Source organism: Somniosus microcephalus, chromosome 18 (assembly GCF_052327205.1).
Source record: "Somniosus microcephalus isolate GS21.2 chromosome 18, FLI_Smic_1.0, whole genome shotgun sequence".
Lineage (NCBI taxonomy): Eukaryota > Metazoa > Chordata > Chondrichthyes > Squaliformes > Somniosidae > Somniosus > Somniosus microcephalus.
Genome location: NC_141004.1, coordinates 82928773 through 82944570, shown reverse-complemented (window position 1 = coordinate 82944570; position 15798 = coordinate 82928773). Strand labels below are relative to the sequence as shown.

At 52.6% G+C, this 15798-nt stretch overlaps 1 protein-coding gene across 1 annotated transcript in view; it reads right to left on the bottom strand.

Moving 5' to 3' along the window:
• Nucleotides 1-4876: 4876 nt before the first annotated feature.
• The window catches only part of LOC147105416 (uncharacterized), a 765681-nt gene continuing 754759 nt past the window's right edge, over nucleotides 4877-15798 (bottom strand). Inside the window, exons 9-12 of the mRNA XM_086011726.1 lie at nucleotides 13547-13714; nucleotides 10549-10789; nucleotides 8788-8864; nucleotides 4877-5016 (exon numbers count right to left, since the gene is read on the bottom strand). Of these exons, the coding sequence (XP_085867852.1) occupies nucleotides 4877-5016; nucleotides 8788-8864; nucleotides 10549-10789; nucleotides 13547-13714 (626 nt within the window). The remainder of the gene's footprint in view (nucleotides 5017-8787; nucleotides 8865-10548; nucleotides 10790-13546; nucleotides 13715-15798) is intronic.

Genomic DNA, 15798 nt, shown 5'->3' with positions numbered 1-15798 from the left:
GTCTCACGATGCTCTCCCCAACGTCCACTGTGTACATTAGTGGGCCCTGCCGTGTGCATATCGTTCCTGGCTGCCATTTTTCTGTTCGGTAGTCGCGGGCCAAGACTGGTTGCCCTACATTGAAGCTCCTTGTTGGCTTTTCATGGATGTGCTGGAATTGCTTACTCTCAACATCTCTTCGTACATTTGGTCTGAGCAAATCCAGGCGAGATCTTAACCTTCGGTTAAAGAACATCATGGCTGGGGCCTGGTTGGTGACTGCATGTGTCGCATTCCGGTAGGCGAACAGGAAATTGTCCACCTTGTGCTGCAGTGGAATGTTGTCATTGTACATAGCCTTTATTGCCTTCTTAAAGGTTTGTACGAACCTCTCAGCCAATCCATTTGTGGCTGGATGATACGGGGCGGATGTGTAATGCCTTATCCCATTCTTTTTCAAGAACCTCCGGAACTCTTCGGACACAAACTGTGGTCCGTTGTCGGAGCAAATCTGTTCTGGCAAGCCATTCCTGGCAAAAATGGTCCGTAGGACTGCAATAGTTTTCTCAGTGGTGGTGGAGGACATTTTGATGACCTCAGGCCATTTCGAGTGTGCATCCACGGCTATTAAAAACATTGAGTCCATGAATGGACCAGCAAAATCAATATGCACCCGTTGCCATGGAGATGAGGGCCACTCCCATGGGTGTAGAGGGGCCTGTGGTGGTGCATTTTGGACTTTCTGGCATCCTGAGCAGCTCTTGGTCAGGTCCTCGATTTGTTTATCGATTCCCGGCCACCACACATAAGCCCTGGCTAGGCTTTTCATTTTTACCCCTCCCAGATGACCCTCATGAAGCTCATTGAGCACTCTCTCCCTTAACTTGGGTGGAATTACCACTCGGGATCCACACATCAAGGTCCCCCGGCATACTGACAGCTGTTCTCTCCTTGTCGAGAATGCTGGCAACAGTGAGTCGCCATGTGCTGGCCATCCCTTCACCGTCAAATCATATGCCCGAGACAGTGTCAGGTCATTTCGGGTTTCCTTTTCGATACAAGCGTTAGTTACTGGTAGGTATTCAACTATAGTCGAATGGAATATTTCGACAGGATCCACTGCTGGTGCTTCCTCCGCAGTAGGCAGTGGCAGGCGTGATAGCCCATCAGCATTTCCATGCTGTTTCGTGCCATTATATTCAATCTCATAGTGGTGCGCCCCTAGAAAAAGTGACCATCTTTTTAGTCATTGCGCAGTCATCACCGGAACGGCCTTCTTCGGATTAAAAATGGAGACAAGAGGCTGGTGATCAGTCAGCAAGGTGAATTTCTGCCCGTGCAGATAGTGATTGAACTTTTTCACTCCCCACACTAGGCTGAGGACCTCCCTGTCAATCTGGGCGTAGTTACGCTTGGCTGAGGTTAGTGATCGTGACGCAAAGGCTATTGGCCTCTCTGAGCCGTCCGAGAATTTGTGTGACAGCACCGCTCCAATGCCGTAGGGTGACGCATCACATGCCAACCGAATTGGTAATGCTGGGTTGTAATGGGCCAATACCTCTTTCGATGTGATTAGTGTTTTGCTCTTCTGGAAAGCTCGTCTACATTTGTCACTCCACTTCCATGGCACCCCAGTTTGCAGTAGGGTGTTCAGTGGGTGTAGTATTGTAGACAAATTTGGCAAGAACTTATGGTAGTAATTTACCAGCCCGAGGAACGACCTCAGTTGTGACACATTTTCCGGTGCTGGAGCCTTGACTACTGCCTCACTCTTCTCTGGGGACTTATGTAACCCCTCTTTATCGATAACGTGGCCACAATACGAGATCTGTTTTCTAAAAAACTCGCATTTGGGGCGGTTAGCTCGGAGCCCATATCCCTGCAATCTAGTGAGCACCTGCTCCAGGTTGGCAAGGTGATCACTGTCATTTTCGCCCGTGACCAGGATGTCGTCCAAATAACACTGGGTCCCTGGGATCCCTTGCAGGACTTGTTCCATTGCCCTCTGCCAAATAGCCGGAGCTGATGCTACCACGAATACCAGCCGGTTGTATTGGTAGAGACCTTTATGTGTGTTGATTGTGAGATATTTTTTTGATGCTTCTTCTACCTCCATTTGCAGATACGCCTGGGCCAGATCAATCTTAGTGAAGCGTTTCCCTCCAGATAGCGAGGCGAAAATATCTTCAATCCGCGGAAGTGGATATTGTACCGTGTGAAGGACCGGGTTCACTGTTACCTTAAAGTCCCCACAGGTGCGAACCTTCCTTGGTTCCCCAGGCGTGCTGCTCAACGACTTTTTCATCACAGGGACGATGGGTGTAGCCCACTCACTCCAGTCTACCTTGGACAGTACATCTGAACGTTCCAGACTCTCCAGCTCTGCTTCGACGGCTGGGCGGATTGCATAAGGTAGCGGTCTGGCCTTAAAAAATTTTGGGCTTGCGTTTTCTTCAATTTTAATCGTCGCTGTCATGCCTTTTAGTGTTCCGAGTCCTTGCTGGAACACTCCTTTCGCGTCAGTTAGGATCTTTGACAGTCGGTGTGACGTCATCATCCTTTTTGTCAGCCACAGTCAGTGCCTGTATGGAATGCCAATCCAGTTGTATTTTCCGGATCCATTCACATCCCAGTAATGGTGGTCCTCCATCTTGTAATACATACATGTCTAGTTTTGGTGTTTCCTTACCGTTATATATAACGGTCACCCTTATTTTTCCTTTGGGGTAGACTTTTTGCCCGGTGTACGTCTTCAAAATAATTTTTGTGTCTCTCAAGGGTATGTGTGAGAATAGCCGCTCGTAGTCCCATCAGTTTATGACTGTTAGGGCTGATCCTGTGTCCAATTCATTCTTTACCTGGACTCCTGCTATCTTGAGAGTGACCCAAATGGTTCGGTGATCCTCCGTTGTGATCACATTATGTAGTTTCAGACAACTCAGTTCCCTGCTTTCGGAGTCGTTATCACTCTTTTGTTCGTCTGAACTATTCTCCGTTATCTTATGTACCTTCTTGTACTTCCCTTTGGTCGGTTTCTTATTGCTGGTTTTCTTTCCCGACCTGCAGACTCGTGCTATGTGTCCTACTTTTCCACACTGTCTGCACACTTTGTCTTTGAACCAGCAATCATTCTGGTCGTGTGTTGTTCTGCCGCAGCGATAGCACTTCTCTGTTCCATATGACATTTCATTTGTGCCATATTCTTGCGGTCTCTGTTGTATCTCTGCAGCGCCCCGTGCTGCTGCTTCATATGATAGCGCAATGCTGAAAGCCTTTTCCAGCGTAAGGTCCTTTTCAGATAAAAGCCGTTTCTGGGTTCCTTCACTTTGAAGCCCACACACAAACTTGTCCCTTAAGGTATCTGCCAGTCCCGCTCCAAACTGGCAGTGTTTCGATAGTTTGCGCAGTTCTGTTAAATAATCAGCATTGCTTTCATCCTTATGCTGGTTCCGTTTGTGAAACTTGAATCCTTCTGCTATCGGCAGCGGTGTGGGGTTTAAATGTTCCTTTAGTATCATTACTATGTCTTCAAAACTCTTTTCCATTGGCTTCATTGGGTTTACTAGATTTCGTAATAAACCATACGTCTTTGCACCCATTAAATTTAACAATACCGACGCTTTCTTGTCATCTGACACCTCATTTGCCTTGCAGTATACCTCTATTCATTCGACATATGTAGTCCAATCTTTGACTTCATTGTCAAATGCGGTGATACTGCCACTCTTCGGCATTTTGGGTGTGGTTTAAAATGGCTTCTCCCAATGGCTTAAAATGGCGTCTCCCGCGCTTTCCTTCCTCCCCTGCTGCTGCCGACGCCGCTCTCGGCGGTCCTCGTGGCAATGGCGGCGCCTCGCGGGTTTCTGCGCGTCTCTCTCTCCCTCTCTCCGACGCTGCTCGGCCCCTGAACACCGGCTGCGCCCAGTGCGCTCTGCCCTCTCTCTCCCCGTCGACGCTGCTCGGCCCTTTGCTGTGCCGCTCGGTCGGGCTCTAGCCCGCCGCCGTCCGGGAAGGGTGTGCGCACTACCTGTTGCCAGCACGTTTCACTGGACCACCTCGACTGGAAAGCCAAGCCTGGCTCTCGACAGCCTCCCCCGCAATTCTCGAGTCTCTGCTGGATGACTGGGCGGTTGCCCGTGATCGACGCCCGAGTCTCTGGCCTTGACCTCCAATCCACTGATCTCCAGGAACGAATCCCCGGGAGGTGATGCAGAGTTGCAGGTAGGTTCGAACCTGCCTCGTCGCCAATGTTACGTCCGTGTATAATAAGAAACGGACTGCGGAGAACGGTACAATAGGTGTTTACTCAATGTGGTTCAAACTGCAACTGATCTGTGCAGATCACTACTCAGCGTTATATACAGGTGTGGTCACTGCCGGTACTACAGCATACATGAGCTGTACAAAGTAGTTCCCCCCTTAAAGGTACATACATTACAGTTTTACTATGTTAAAGGTGCTATATAAATGCTTGTTGTTGTTGTTGTTAACCCCTCACATATTAGATTGAATTGTGATTCCCTCAGATTAAGGCCACTGAGAGAACCAGCACTCAGCACGGGACTAAAACTGGCAACTGAACTCCCCCCTCACTCCTGCCCCACCCACTGGACCTACATCCTGTGTGGCAGGGTGAGAGGGCACAGACCCCCTCCCCTGGAAACCCGTCGCACTGCGCCCTCCTCCCGGGGAAACACACCCCGCGCCCTCTCGGTCTCCTCAGGCCCACATTTGGGGTACGGGCTGCTGGCGAGGATCTTGGCTCGCAGCCCGATCGGGAATTGACCAGCGCGTTGACCCCTTGACTTCCCACCATACCCGTGCGCCCCCCAGTCGCCCAGTGCCTGATGCCCGTGATCACCTGGTGCTCGGCGGATCCTGGGTTGGCGTGGGTCACTCACCGTTTGCGCCTCCAGTAACAAGTACCCAGCAGGCAAAGCAGCAGCGAGACGCAGAGGATGATGGGAAGGACAGTGATGGCCATCGTGCCAGGGTCGGGCGGCCTGTGCGTGACCTGGAGCTCCTGGTATGGGATGACTGGAAGGAGAAGGCGAGACATGAGAACAGGAAAAAGCAAATCCCTGCAGCACCAGAGACGGACTGTCCGAAACCTCCACACACACGCTCCCTATTCAGGGACTGGCTCCCCAGAATGCCCCAGCACTGCTGCTCTGCATATTCTTTTTCTCCTGTTTGGCGCTGTCCAAACATTTCCCCATTTCACGTGATGTTACTTGCATGTATGTGGCAGCAGATGGTGGGGACAGGGCGTGGGCAAGGGATAGGGATAGGGATAGGTACAGTGTCAACAGACAGTGGGACAGGGGGAGTGGCGAGAGACAGGGGGAGAGAGACAGGGGGAGGGAGATGGGGGAGGGAGTCAGGGGAGAGAGACAGGGGAGAGGGAGACGGGGGAGAGGGAGACAGGGGAGAGGGAGACAGGGGAGAGGGAGACAGGGGGAGAGGGAGACGGGGGAGAGAGACAGGGGAAGAGAGACGGGGAGAGGGAGACAGGGGAGAGGGAGACAGGGGAGAGGGAGACAGGGGAGAGGGAGACAGGGGGAGAGGGAGACAGGGGGAGAGAGACAAGGGGGGAGAGGGAGACGGGGGGAGAGAGACAAGGGGGAGAGAGACAGGGGAGAGGGAGACGGGGGGAGAGAGAGATGGGGGGAGAGGGAGACATGGGAGAGGGAGGCAGGGGAGAGGGAGACAGGGGAGAGGGAGACAGGGGAGAGGGAGACGGGGAGAGGGAGACAGGGGGAGAGGGAGACAGGGGAGAGGGAGACAGGGGGAGAGGGAGACAGGGGAGAGGGAGACAGGGGAAGAGGGAGACGGGGGAGAGGGAGACAGGGGGAGAGGGAGACAGGGGAGAGAGACAGGGGGAGAGACATAGAAACATAGAAACATAGAAGATAGGAGCAGGAGTCGGCCATTCGGCCCCTCAGGCCTGCTCCGCCATTCAATGAGATCATGGCTGATCATCCAAATTCAGTACCCTGTCCCTGCCTTCTCCCCATATCCCTTGATCCCTTTAGCCTTAAGAAATATATCCAACTCCTTCTTGAATATATTTAATGAATTGGCCTCTACTGCCTTCTGTGGTAGAGATTCCACAGGTTCACCACTCTCTGGGTGAAGAAATTCCTCCTCATCTCTGTCCTAAATAGCTTACCCCTTATCCTTAGACTGTGACCCCTGGTTCTGGACTCCCCGACCATCGGGAACATCCTTCCTGCATCTAGTCTGTCTAGTCCTGTTAGAATTTTATAAGTTTCAATGAGATCCCCTCTCATTCTTCTAAACTCCAGCGAGTATAAGCCCAATTGACCCAATCTCTCCTCATACGTCATTCCTGCCATCCCAGGTATCAGTCTGGTGAATCTTCGCTGCACTCCCTCCATGGCAAGAACATCCTTCCTCAGATAAGGCGACCAAAGCTGCACACAATACTCAAGGTGCGGTCTCACCAAGGCCCTGTACAACTGCAGCAAAACATCCTTGCTCCTGTACTCGAATCCTCTCGCTACGAAGGCCAACATACCATTTGCCTTCTTAACCGCCTGCTGCACCTGCATGCTTACCTTCAGCGACCGGTGCACAAGGACACCCAGGTCTCGTTGCACTTCCCCTTTTCCCAATCTATTGCCATTCAGATAATAATCTGCCTTCCTGTTTTTGCCACCAAAGTGGATAACTTCACATTTATCCACGTTATATTGCATCTGCCATGCTTCTGCCCAATCACCTAACCTGACAGGGGGAGAGAGACGGGGGGAGAGAGACGGGGGAGAGAGATGGGGGGAGACAGACGGGGGGATAGACGGGGGAGACAGACGGGGAGACATACGGGGGAGAGAGAGAGAGAGAGACAGATGGGGGAGAGAGACGGGGCAGAGAGGGACGGGGAGGCTAACGGGGGAGAGGAATAGGGGGAGAGGGGCAGGGGAAGAGAGACAGGGGGAGAGAGACAGGGGGAGAGAGATAGGGGGAGAGAGACAGGGGCAGGGAGGCAGGGGGAGGGAGGCAGGGGGAGGGAGGCAGGGGGAGTTAGGCAGGGGGAGGGAGGCAGGGGGAGGGAGGCAGGGGGAGAGAGACAGGGGGAGAGAGATGGGGAGAGAGGCGGGGTAAGGGGACGGGGGGTGAGGGATGGGTGTGAGGCACGTGGGGAGAGGGACTGGGGGAGAGGGTCGAGGGGTAAGTGGATTGGGGGAGGGATGCGCTCGGCCTGTTGCTGACTCTCAGTCTACACCCATGTGATTAACGGTTATTTGGCTGAATGAGCGCTCAGGAAATGATCGTCCAAGGAGTCTCTAAACCAGGAGTGACCCTCACCTCTCTATCTCTCACTGTCTCCCCCGTTTCTCACTGCCTGACACTGTCTTCCTGTCTCTCCCCATCTCTCCCTGTCTCTCCCTGTCTCCCCCTGTCTCCCCCGTTTCTCCCCGTCTCTCCCCGTCTCTCCCCTGTCTCTCACCGTCTCCCCCCGTCTCCCCCTGTCTCCCCCTGTCTCCCCCTGTCTCTCACTGTTTCCCCCGTCTCTCACTGTTTCCCCCTGTCTCTCACTGTCTCCCCTGTTTCTCACTGTCTCCCCCTGTCTCCCCCTGTCTCCCCCTGTCTCTCACTGTTTCCCCCTGTCTCTCACTGTCTCCCCTGTTTCTCACTGTCTCCCCTGTTTCTCACTGTCTCCCCCGTCTCTCACTGTCTCCCCCGTCTCTCACTGTCTCCCCCGTCTCTCACTGTCTCCCCCTGTCTCTCACTGTTTCCCCCGTCTCTCACTGTCTCCCCCTGTCTCTCACTGTCTCCCCCGTCTCTCACTGTCTCCCCCGTCTCTCACTGTCTCCCCTGTTTCTCACTGTCTCCCCCTGTCTCCCCCTGTCTCTCACTGTTTCCCCCTGTCTCTCACTGTCTCCCCTGTTTCTCACTGTCTCCCCCGTCTCTCACTGTCTCCCCCGTCTCTCACTGTCTCCCCCGTCTCTCACTGTCTCCCCCTGTCTCTCACTGTCTCCCCCGTCTCTCACTGTCTCCCCCGTCTCTCACTGTCTCCCCTGTTTCTCACTGTCTCCCCCGTCTCTCACTGTCTCCCCTGTTTCTCACTGTTTCCCCCTGTCTCTCACTGTCTCCCCCTGTGTCTCACTGCCTCCCCCTGTGTCTCACTGTCTCCCCCTGTGTCTCACTGTCTCCCCCGTCTCTCCCTGTCTCCCCCTGTCTCCCCCTGTCTCCCCCTGTCTCTCACTGTCTCTCACTGTCTCCCCGTCTCTCACACTCTCACTGTCTCCCCCGTCTCTCCCTGTCTCCCCCTGTCTCCCCCTGTCTCCCCCTGTCTCTCACTGTCTCTCACTGTCTCCCCCGTCTCTCACCGTCTCCCCTGTTTCTCACTGTTTCCCCCTGTCTCTCACTGTCTCCACTGTCTCTCACTGTCTCCCCCTGTGTCTCACTGCCTCCCCCTGTGTCTCACTGTCTCCCCCTGTGTCTCACTGTCTCCCCCTGTCTCCCCCTGTCTCCCCCTGTCTCTCCCTGTCTCCCCCTGTCTCCCCCTGTCTCTCCCTGTCTCCCCCTGTCTCCCCCTGTCTCTCCCTGTCTCCCCCTGTCTCCCCCTGTCTCTCACTGTCTCTCACTGTCTCCCCGTCTCTCACACTCTCACCATCTCTCACCTGCTCCCTCTCACTTAAGCACCTCAATAGAACTACTACACACAGAAGCATGGGCAATGGACAGATCAGATAGAATTCCTGCATTTTTAGACTAAGCAACCACTAACCCATTTCTGTAAAAGTTGGTCGATAATATTGCTATCTGGCAGCAGCCTACCTGCTCTGGTGGTGAGGGGCTCTGACCACTGGCTGAACAGGATGGGAGTCCCGTCGTTCACAAGCACGTAGCGTCCCCTGAGAGCGACAAAATAACACCCGGTTACCCTGGTTACCCTGGTACCTCTTTCAGAATGGGCTTGAAGGCCCAAGGAGGATAGACACAGATCTTCAAACACTATATGGAACCAGATGAGCTCTTGGAATGAGATATTTGTGAACTTCAACCGGTCGGAGCTGTAAGTTATAAGATTGACGACCCTACCTGTCATTTTATTCAGGCCTTGTGTACAGTAACTGTGCCAGCAGAGACCATGGGGTGAATTTTAACCCTCAAAATGGAGGGTATGGGTTGGGTGGGAAGTTAATATGTTAAAAATATCAATCCTGACCCAACCCGCCTCGAACCCACCCAGTACCACTTGTAACAGAGGCAGGACTGGGGGCAGGCGACCAACCCGCTCCCAGGACGCGGGTCACTCATTTAAATATTTTAATGAGGCTGCATGCCTCACATTTTTTCTCCATTTAGGTTTAACCCTGACAATCGGCCGACCGCCTCCCCCCCACCAGCGATCGGACCCCCTCCCCCGAGCAAAGATCTCCCCCTTATCTTTCCAATCTCCCCCTGACCTTTCCAATCTCCCCCTGACCTTTCCAATCACCCCCTGACCTTTCCGATTGCCCCCTGACCTTTCTGATCTTCTCCTGACTTTTCCGATCGCCCCCTGACCTTTCCGATCTTCTCCTGACCATTCCGATCGCCCCCTAACCTTTCCGATCTCCCCGTGACCTTTCTGATCTCCCCCTGACCTTTCTGAACTCCCCCTGACCTTTCAGATTGCCCCTCCTGCCTCCGATCTGCTCCCCACCTCCAGCCTTCGGTGTCCAATCTCCCCCCAGCCTTTCTGATCCCCTCCCCCCTCCTCTCCGCTCCCCGGGTGCGGCCTGGTGCTGTAGGCCTTCCCAGCCGACAGCCAGATGGCCCCTCAATCTGGCTGGCTGTGGCCAGGAAACAGAGACAGCAAAATGTTAATCAGGTCCTGCCGTTAAATTCGGCATGATCAGAGGGGAACCCGTTTTTACACAAAGCAGTACCCCGGCTCCCTCCTCGCTCCCCTGTAAATATCGGGGCCCGTTTGTCTAAGAGGTTGGCAGGAGAGACTCAGTTTTTTTTAAGCAGCTGACCCATAATTATTGTACTCTCTTCTATATGTTTATGCTTCCGTATATTTTTATCTGTAAAGAAGTTTTAACACTGGATTTAGCCTGTACACTGTGGTTATATTCTGCCTGTGAGGTGACAGACCCTGGTGGGAATCCCTTGTAATATCCAGTAAGCAGTTACTGTGATCAGAGTTAATATGACCGGCCCCTGACACTGCATGGAACAAAGGTGCAGGTTTCAGTTTGTAGTAGTCGGTCTGCTTTGGTTGTTAGTTGTAGGAACAACGAAAATGTGTCTGGCCTGAAAATTCCCAGGCCTGGTACCAAACCTGCCGAGGAGGGAGTGCCTATTAGGCGAGGACAGAGTCGGATTTGGCTGTGGTGACCCACATGACGAACAGTCTGGTTAGCCTCACGGTCTAGGCCCACACACCAGCCATGGCTGAGGGGCCGTCCCCCAGCAAGAGTCACAACTGGAGCTGGGCCTCAGGCCTTGTCAATGCCCATGTGCCTGACCTAAGCATTCCTTCCCCAGGAGGCCCTCTGGCTGGGGGTGAGACGACACCCCCCCATCCCGAGGGGAAGTACAGCCCACCTGTAAGTCGTGTTGCTGCGGAGCAGTCCATTACACGTCTGAGTGGGGGAGCATGCTTCCTCAGAGCCAACCTGGAATATTCCAAAGCCCCTGATTGGCTCTTTCCTCAACGTGGAACGGTAGCACTCATTAACTGGGAGGTGACGAGCAGCTGCGTACAACCCCAAACGACCCCCATCCGTGTATCCATACGTGGCATTCTCGCCATCAGGCACTGCATCGGAGGACAGGCTCAGAACAGCTGAAAAAAAGAAAGAGGATGCACATTAGTGTTTGCCTTATGGTGGCCGGGGGTGGTGGGGTGGGAGATGGAATCAGCACATTGCACAAGAGATTGGAGCACATAATTCATCTGACACTCCCAGAGCAGCACTGAGGGAGTGCTGCACTGTTGGAGATGCCGTCTTTCGGTTGAGATGTTAAACCGAAGCCAATATTTATCCCTCAACCAACACAGTTAAAGAAACAGATTACAAAAGCAAAATACTGCGGATGCTGGAAATCTGAAATAAAAACAGAAAATGCTGGAAATACTCAGCAGGTCAGGCAGCATCTGTGGAGAGAGAAACAGAGTTAATGTTTCAGGTTCTGACGAAGGGTCATCACCCTGAAACGTTAACTCTGTTTCTTTCTCCACGGATGCTGCCTGACCTGCTGAGTATTTCCAGCATTTTCTGTTGTTATTAAAGAAACAGATTATCTGGTTGTTATCACATTGCTGTGCGTGTGATCTTGCTGTGCTCAAATTGGCTGCATTACAACAGTGACTACCCTTCACAACCCACTTCACTGGCACACCCTCAGAACTACCCTGGGTGCGTCGGCCTAGATTTTGTGCTCAAATCCCATGAAGGACTTGAACCCGCGACCTTCGGACACAGAGCCGAGAGAGCTGCCACCGAGACACAGCTGACTCAAGGGCTGATCTAAGCAACCCTGAGAGAGAAGCATCCATAGGACACGGTAGATCAGGGTGTGCTGCCTCCAGCACTCCCAGGGGCCTGGAGCTCGAGTGCTCTCTGGGGGTCCCTCCTGCAATGTGAGTATCCCGGATAATCCCAGTGGGAGTTCGAGGTGGAGCAGCTTAAGAAAGTGGCCCTAGAAATAGTAGATGCATTGCTGGTCATCTTCCAAAATTCTATAGACTCTGGAACAGTACCCGTGGATTGGAGGGTAGCTAATGTTACCCCACTATTCAAAAAAGGTGGTAGAGAGAAAATGGGGAATTACAGACCGGTAAGCCTGACATCGGTAGTGGGGAAAATGCTAGAGTCCATTATAAAAGATGTAATAGCAGAGCACTTGGAAAACAGTGACAGGATCGGACAAAGTCAACATGGATTTACAAAAGGTAAATCGTGCTTGACTAATCTACTGGAATTTTTTGAGGATGTAACTGGTAGAATAGATAAGGGAGAACCAGTGGATGTGGTGTATTTGGACTTTCAGAAGGCTTTTGATAAGGTCCCACATAAGAGATTGGCGTGCAAAGTTAAAGCACATGGGATTGGGGGTAAGGTACTGACTTGGATAGAGAACTGGTTGGCAGACAGGAAGCAAAGAGTTGGAATAAACGGGTATTTTTCTGAGTGGCAGGCAGTGACTAGTGGGGTACCGCAGGGATCGGTGCTAGGACCCCAGCTATTCACAATATATATTAATGATCTAGATGACACAAAGCTGGGTGGGCATGTGTGCTGTGAGGTGGATGCAGAGAAACTCCAGTATGATTTGGACAGGTTGGGTGATTGGGCAGATGCATGGCAGATGCAGTATAATGTGGATAAATGCGAGGTTATCCACTTTGGTGGCAAAAACAGGAAGGCAGATTATTATCTGAACGGCAATAGATTGGGAAAAGGGGAAGTACAACGAGACCTGGGTGTCCTTGTACACCAGTCGCTGAAGGTACGCATGCAGGTGCAGCAGGCGGTTAAGAAGACAAATGGTATGTTGGCGTTCGTAGCGAGAGGATTCGAGCACAGGAGCAAGGATGTCTTGCTGCAGTTGTACAGAGCCTTGGTGAGACCACACCTTGACTATTGTGTGCAGTTTTGGTCGCCTTACCTGAAGAAGGATGTTCTTGCCATGGAGGGAGTGCAGCGAAGATTCACCAGGCTGATACCTGGGATGGCAGGAATGATGTATGAGGAGAGGTTGGGTCGATTGGGCTTATACTCGCTGGAGTTTAGAAGAATGAGAGGGGATCTCATTGAAACTTATAAAATTCTAACATGACTAGACAGACTAGATGCGGGAAGGATGTTCCCGATGGTGGGGGAGTCCAGAACCAGGGGTCACAGTCTAAGGATAAGGGGTAAGCCATTTAGGACAGCGATGAGGAGGAATTTCTTCACCCAGAGAGTGGTGAACCTGTGGAATTCTCTACCACAGAAGGCAGTAGAGGCCAATTCATTAAATATATTCAAGAAGGAGTTGGATGTATTTCTTAAGGCTAAGGGGATCAAGAGATATGGGGAGAAGGCAGGGACCGGGTACTGAGTTTGGATGAACAGCCATGATCTCATTAAATGGCGGAGCAGGCTCATGGGGTCGAATGGCCTGCTCCTGCTCCTATCTTCTATGTTTTTATGTTTCTATGATGCACTGCAGAAGCAAGTGGTGGTTTGTGGATTCACACCTGCCCCTCCCACCCACACCCACACCCTCGAGATCAGGACCTCAGCCACACTGCTGAAGGGAGGCCCTGCGAGAGGGCCATACTCCTTGCTGTATATGGGGGCAGCTCCGGGTCAGAGCCTGTTAGATACACCCAAAGACCTAGGAGCAGGTTGTCGAGTCAGCCTCTCAAGGTTGAGGGAGCTGGCTGAGGAAAATCCATGGCTTGGTGGGGTCTCAGTGAGGTGTCAAAGTGGGAGAGGGCCGTAGGAGCCCATAGTCTTCACAACCCCTTGTAAATGGGCGCGAGTCTTTCTGCCTCAGCGATTAGACTGTATATCCCACCGCCCCCCCATGAGACAGGCGTTAGTGTCTGTACCTGCGTCCTCCGCCATCAGCACGTACACTGTGAAGTTCTGGCTCGACTCCCGCCTCAGGTGCTCTGCGATCCGGTCAAACAGGCCACAGGCAGGCAGCTGGAGTAGGAGGGAGCTGCTCCGCACACTGCCCATTACTGTACGGGCCAGGGCGGGAATGATGGACAAGGCTGAAACACAGAGAATGTACAGTCAGCAACGGGACCTATGTGGGAAATCCCAGCACCCCTTTACATCATACAAAGCCCCAGCCTGCCACAGAAGCACCCTCTACCCCTAACTCATGTCACCCCTAGAGCCACAGCTCTCACTGTGATGGATATGAGTGGCCAGGCTGCGGCCTAAGATCTCAGTTATTGCTTCATTGCTTCTATTTTAATGGATAATCCAGCTGTTTGTGATGGAACGTGCAGAAGACAGCTTCACCTTTGTCAGTGATTGGTCTGCCGAGAGTGATTGACAGCTGGGGTGAACGACACGGTCCATCTGATTGGATCTCAACTCCAAACCTCAGACGGCAAAGCCAAGTGGGTATCATAGGTGGCACTTGTGTGGGCCCCACCATCCGATCTCTGGCCCTGGGCAAGCTGAGAGCTCAGCCTGCCCCTACAGGCCCTCAGCATCGCCCATCCCGACAACAGTGGCTGGTGTGCCGGGTCTAGACCCCACTTCACCAGAACTGAACACTGACAGGTAGGCAGGCATTTCAGTAAGGCTGGAAATACTAGAGGGTGAGGGACAGGGACAGTATCTGCGTGCCTAGCTCCTCTAGCGAGTTCTGCTGATCCCGTTATCTGTTTGCTTTAGAATCTCCTGTTGCTCCCAAGGGTTGATGGAGCCTTGCCTGAGGTTCCGGCCAGGATAGCGGGATGGCTTGAATGCCACCCCACGGGAGGAGTTCCTGGAAGCAGCAGGGTCCACCTCGGCTGGTACAGCTCACTGTCCCGAGCAGGCACTCGCCAAATTCACCAATCCCACCATGCCCAGTTGCGAGCTCGTGGTCAATAAAAGCTGGTGATTTGTGGGCTCGCAACGTGAACCAAAACTGACGATCAAAGATTGTCACAACAACAACAACTTGTATTTATACAGCGCCTTTAACGTAGTAAAACGTCCCAGGGCGCTTCACAGGAGCGTTACCTTGGTCAAAGAAATTAAGTTTTAAGGAGTGTCTTAAGGGAGGAGAGAGAGGCGGAGAGGTTTAGGGAGGGAATTCCAGAGCTTTGGGCCTTGGCAGCTGAAGGCACGGCGCCAATGGTGGAGCGATAAAAATTGGGGATGCGCAAGAGGGCAGAATTGGTGAGGTAGACCTGACAGGTTCATTGATGTCCTTCAATACCCCTACACGGCCTGGCCTACATGTAGCTCCAGTCCCACAACAACTCATGCTTGACTGTTAATGCCCTCAGGGCATCTAAGGATGGGCAATAACTGCTGCATTGCCAGCCTTGTCCATATCCCAAGGTCAAGATCCCACACCCAGAGACGACAAGAACAAGATCCCACACCCAGAGACAACAAGAACAAGATCCCACACCCAGAGACAACAAGGACAAGATCCCACACCCAGAGACAACAAGGACAAGATCCCACACCCAGAGACAACAAGAACAAGATCCCACACCCAGAGACAACAAGGACTAGATCCCACACCCAGAGACAACAAGGACAGGATCCCACACCCAGAGACAACAAGAAAAAGATCCCACACCCAGAGACAACAAGAACAAGATCCCACACCCAGAGACAACAAGAACAAGATCCCACACCCAGAGACAACAACAACAAGATCCCACACCCAGAGACAACAAGAACAAGATCCAACACCCAGAGACAACAAGGACAAGATCCCACACCCAGAGACAACAAGGACAAGATCCCACACCCAGAGACAACAAGGACAAGATCCCACACCCAGAGACAACAAGAACAAGATCCCACTCCCAGAGTCAACAAGGACAAGATCCCACACCCAGAGACAACAAGGACAAGATCCCACACCCAGAGGCAACAAGGACAAGATCCCACACCCAGAGACAACAAGAACAAGATCCCACAGCCAGAGACAACAAGGACAAGATCGCACACCCAGAGACAACAAGGACAAGATCCCACACCCAGAGACAACAAGGACAAGATCCCACTCCCAGAGACAACAAGAACAACATCCCACACCCAGAGACAACAAGGACAAGATCCCACACCCAGAGGCAACAAGGACAAGATCCCACTCCCAGAGACGACAAGGACAAGA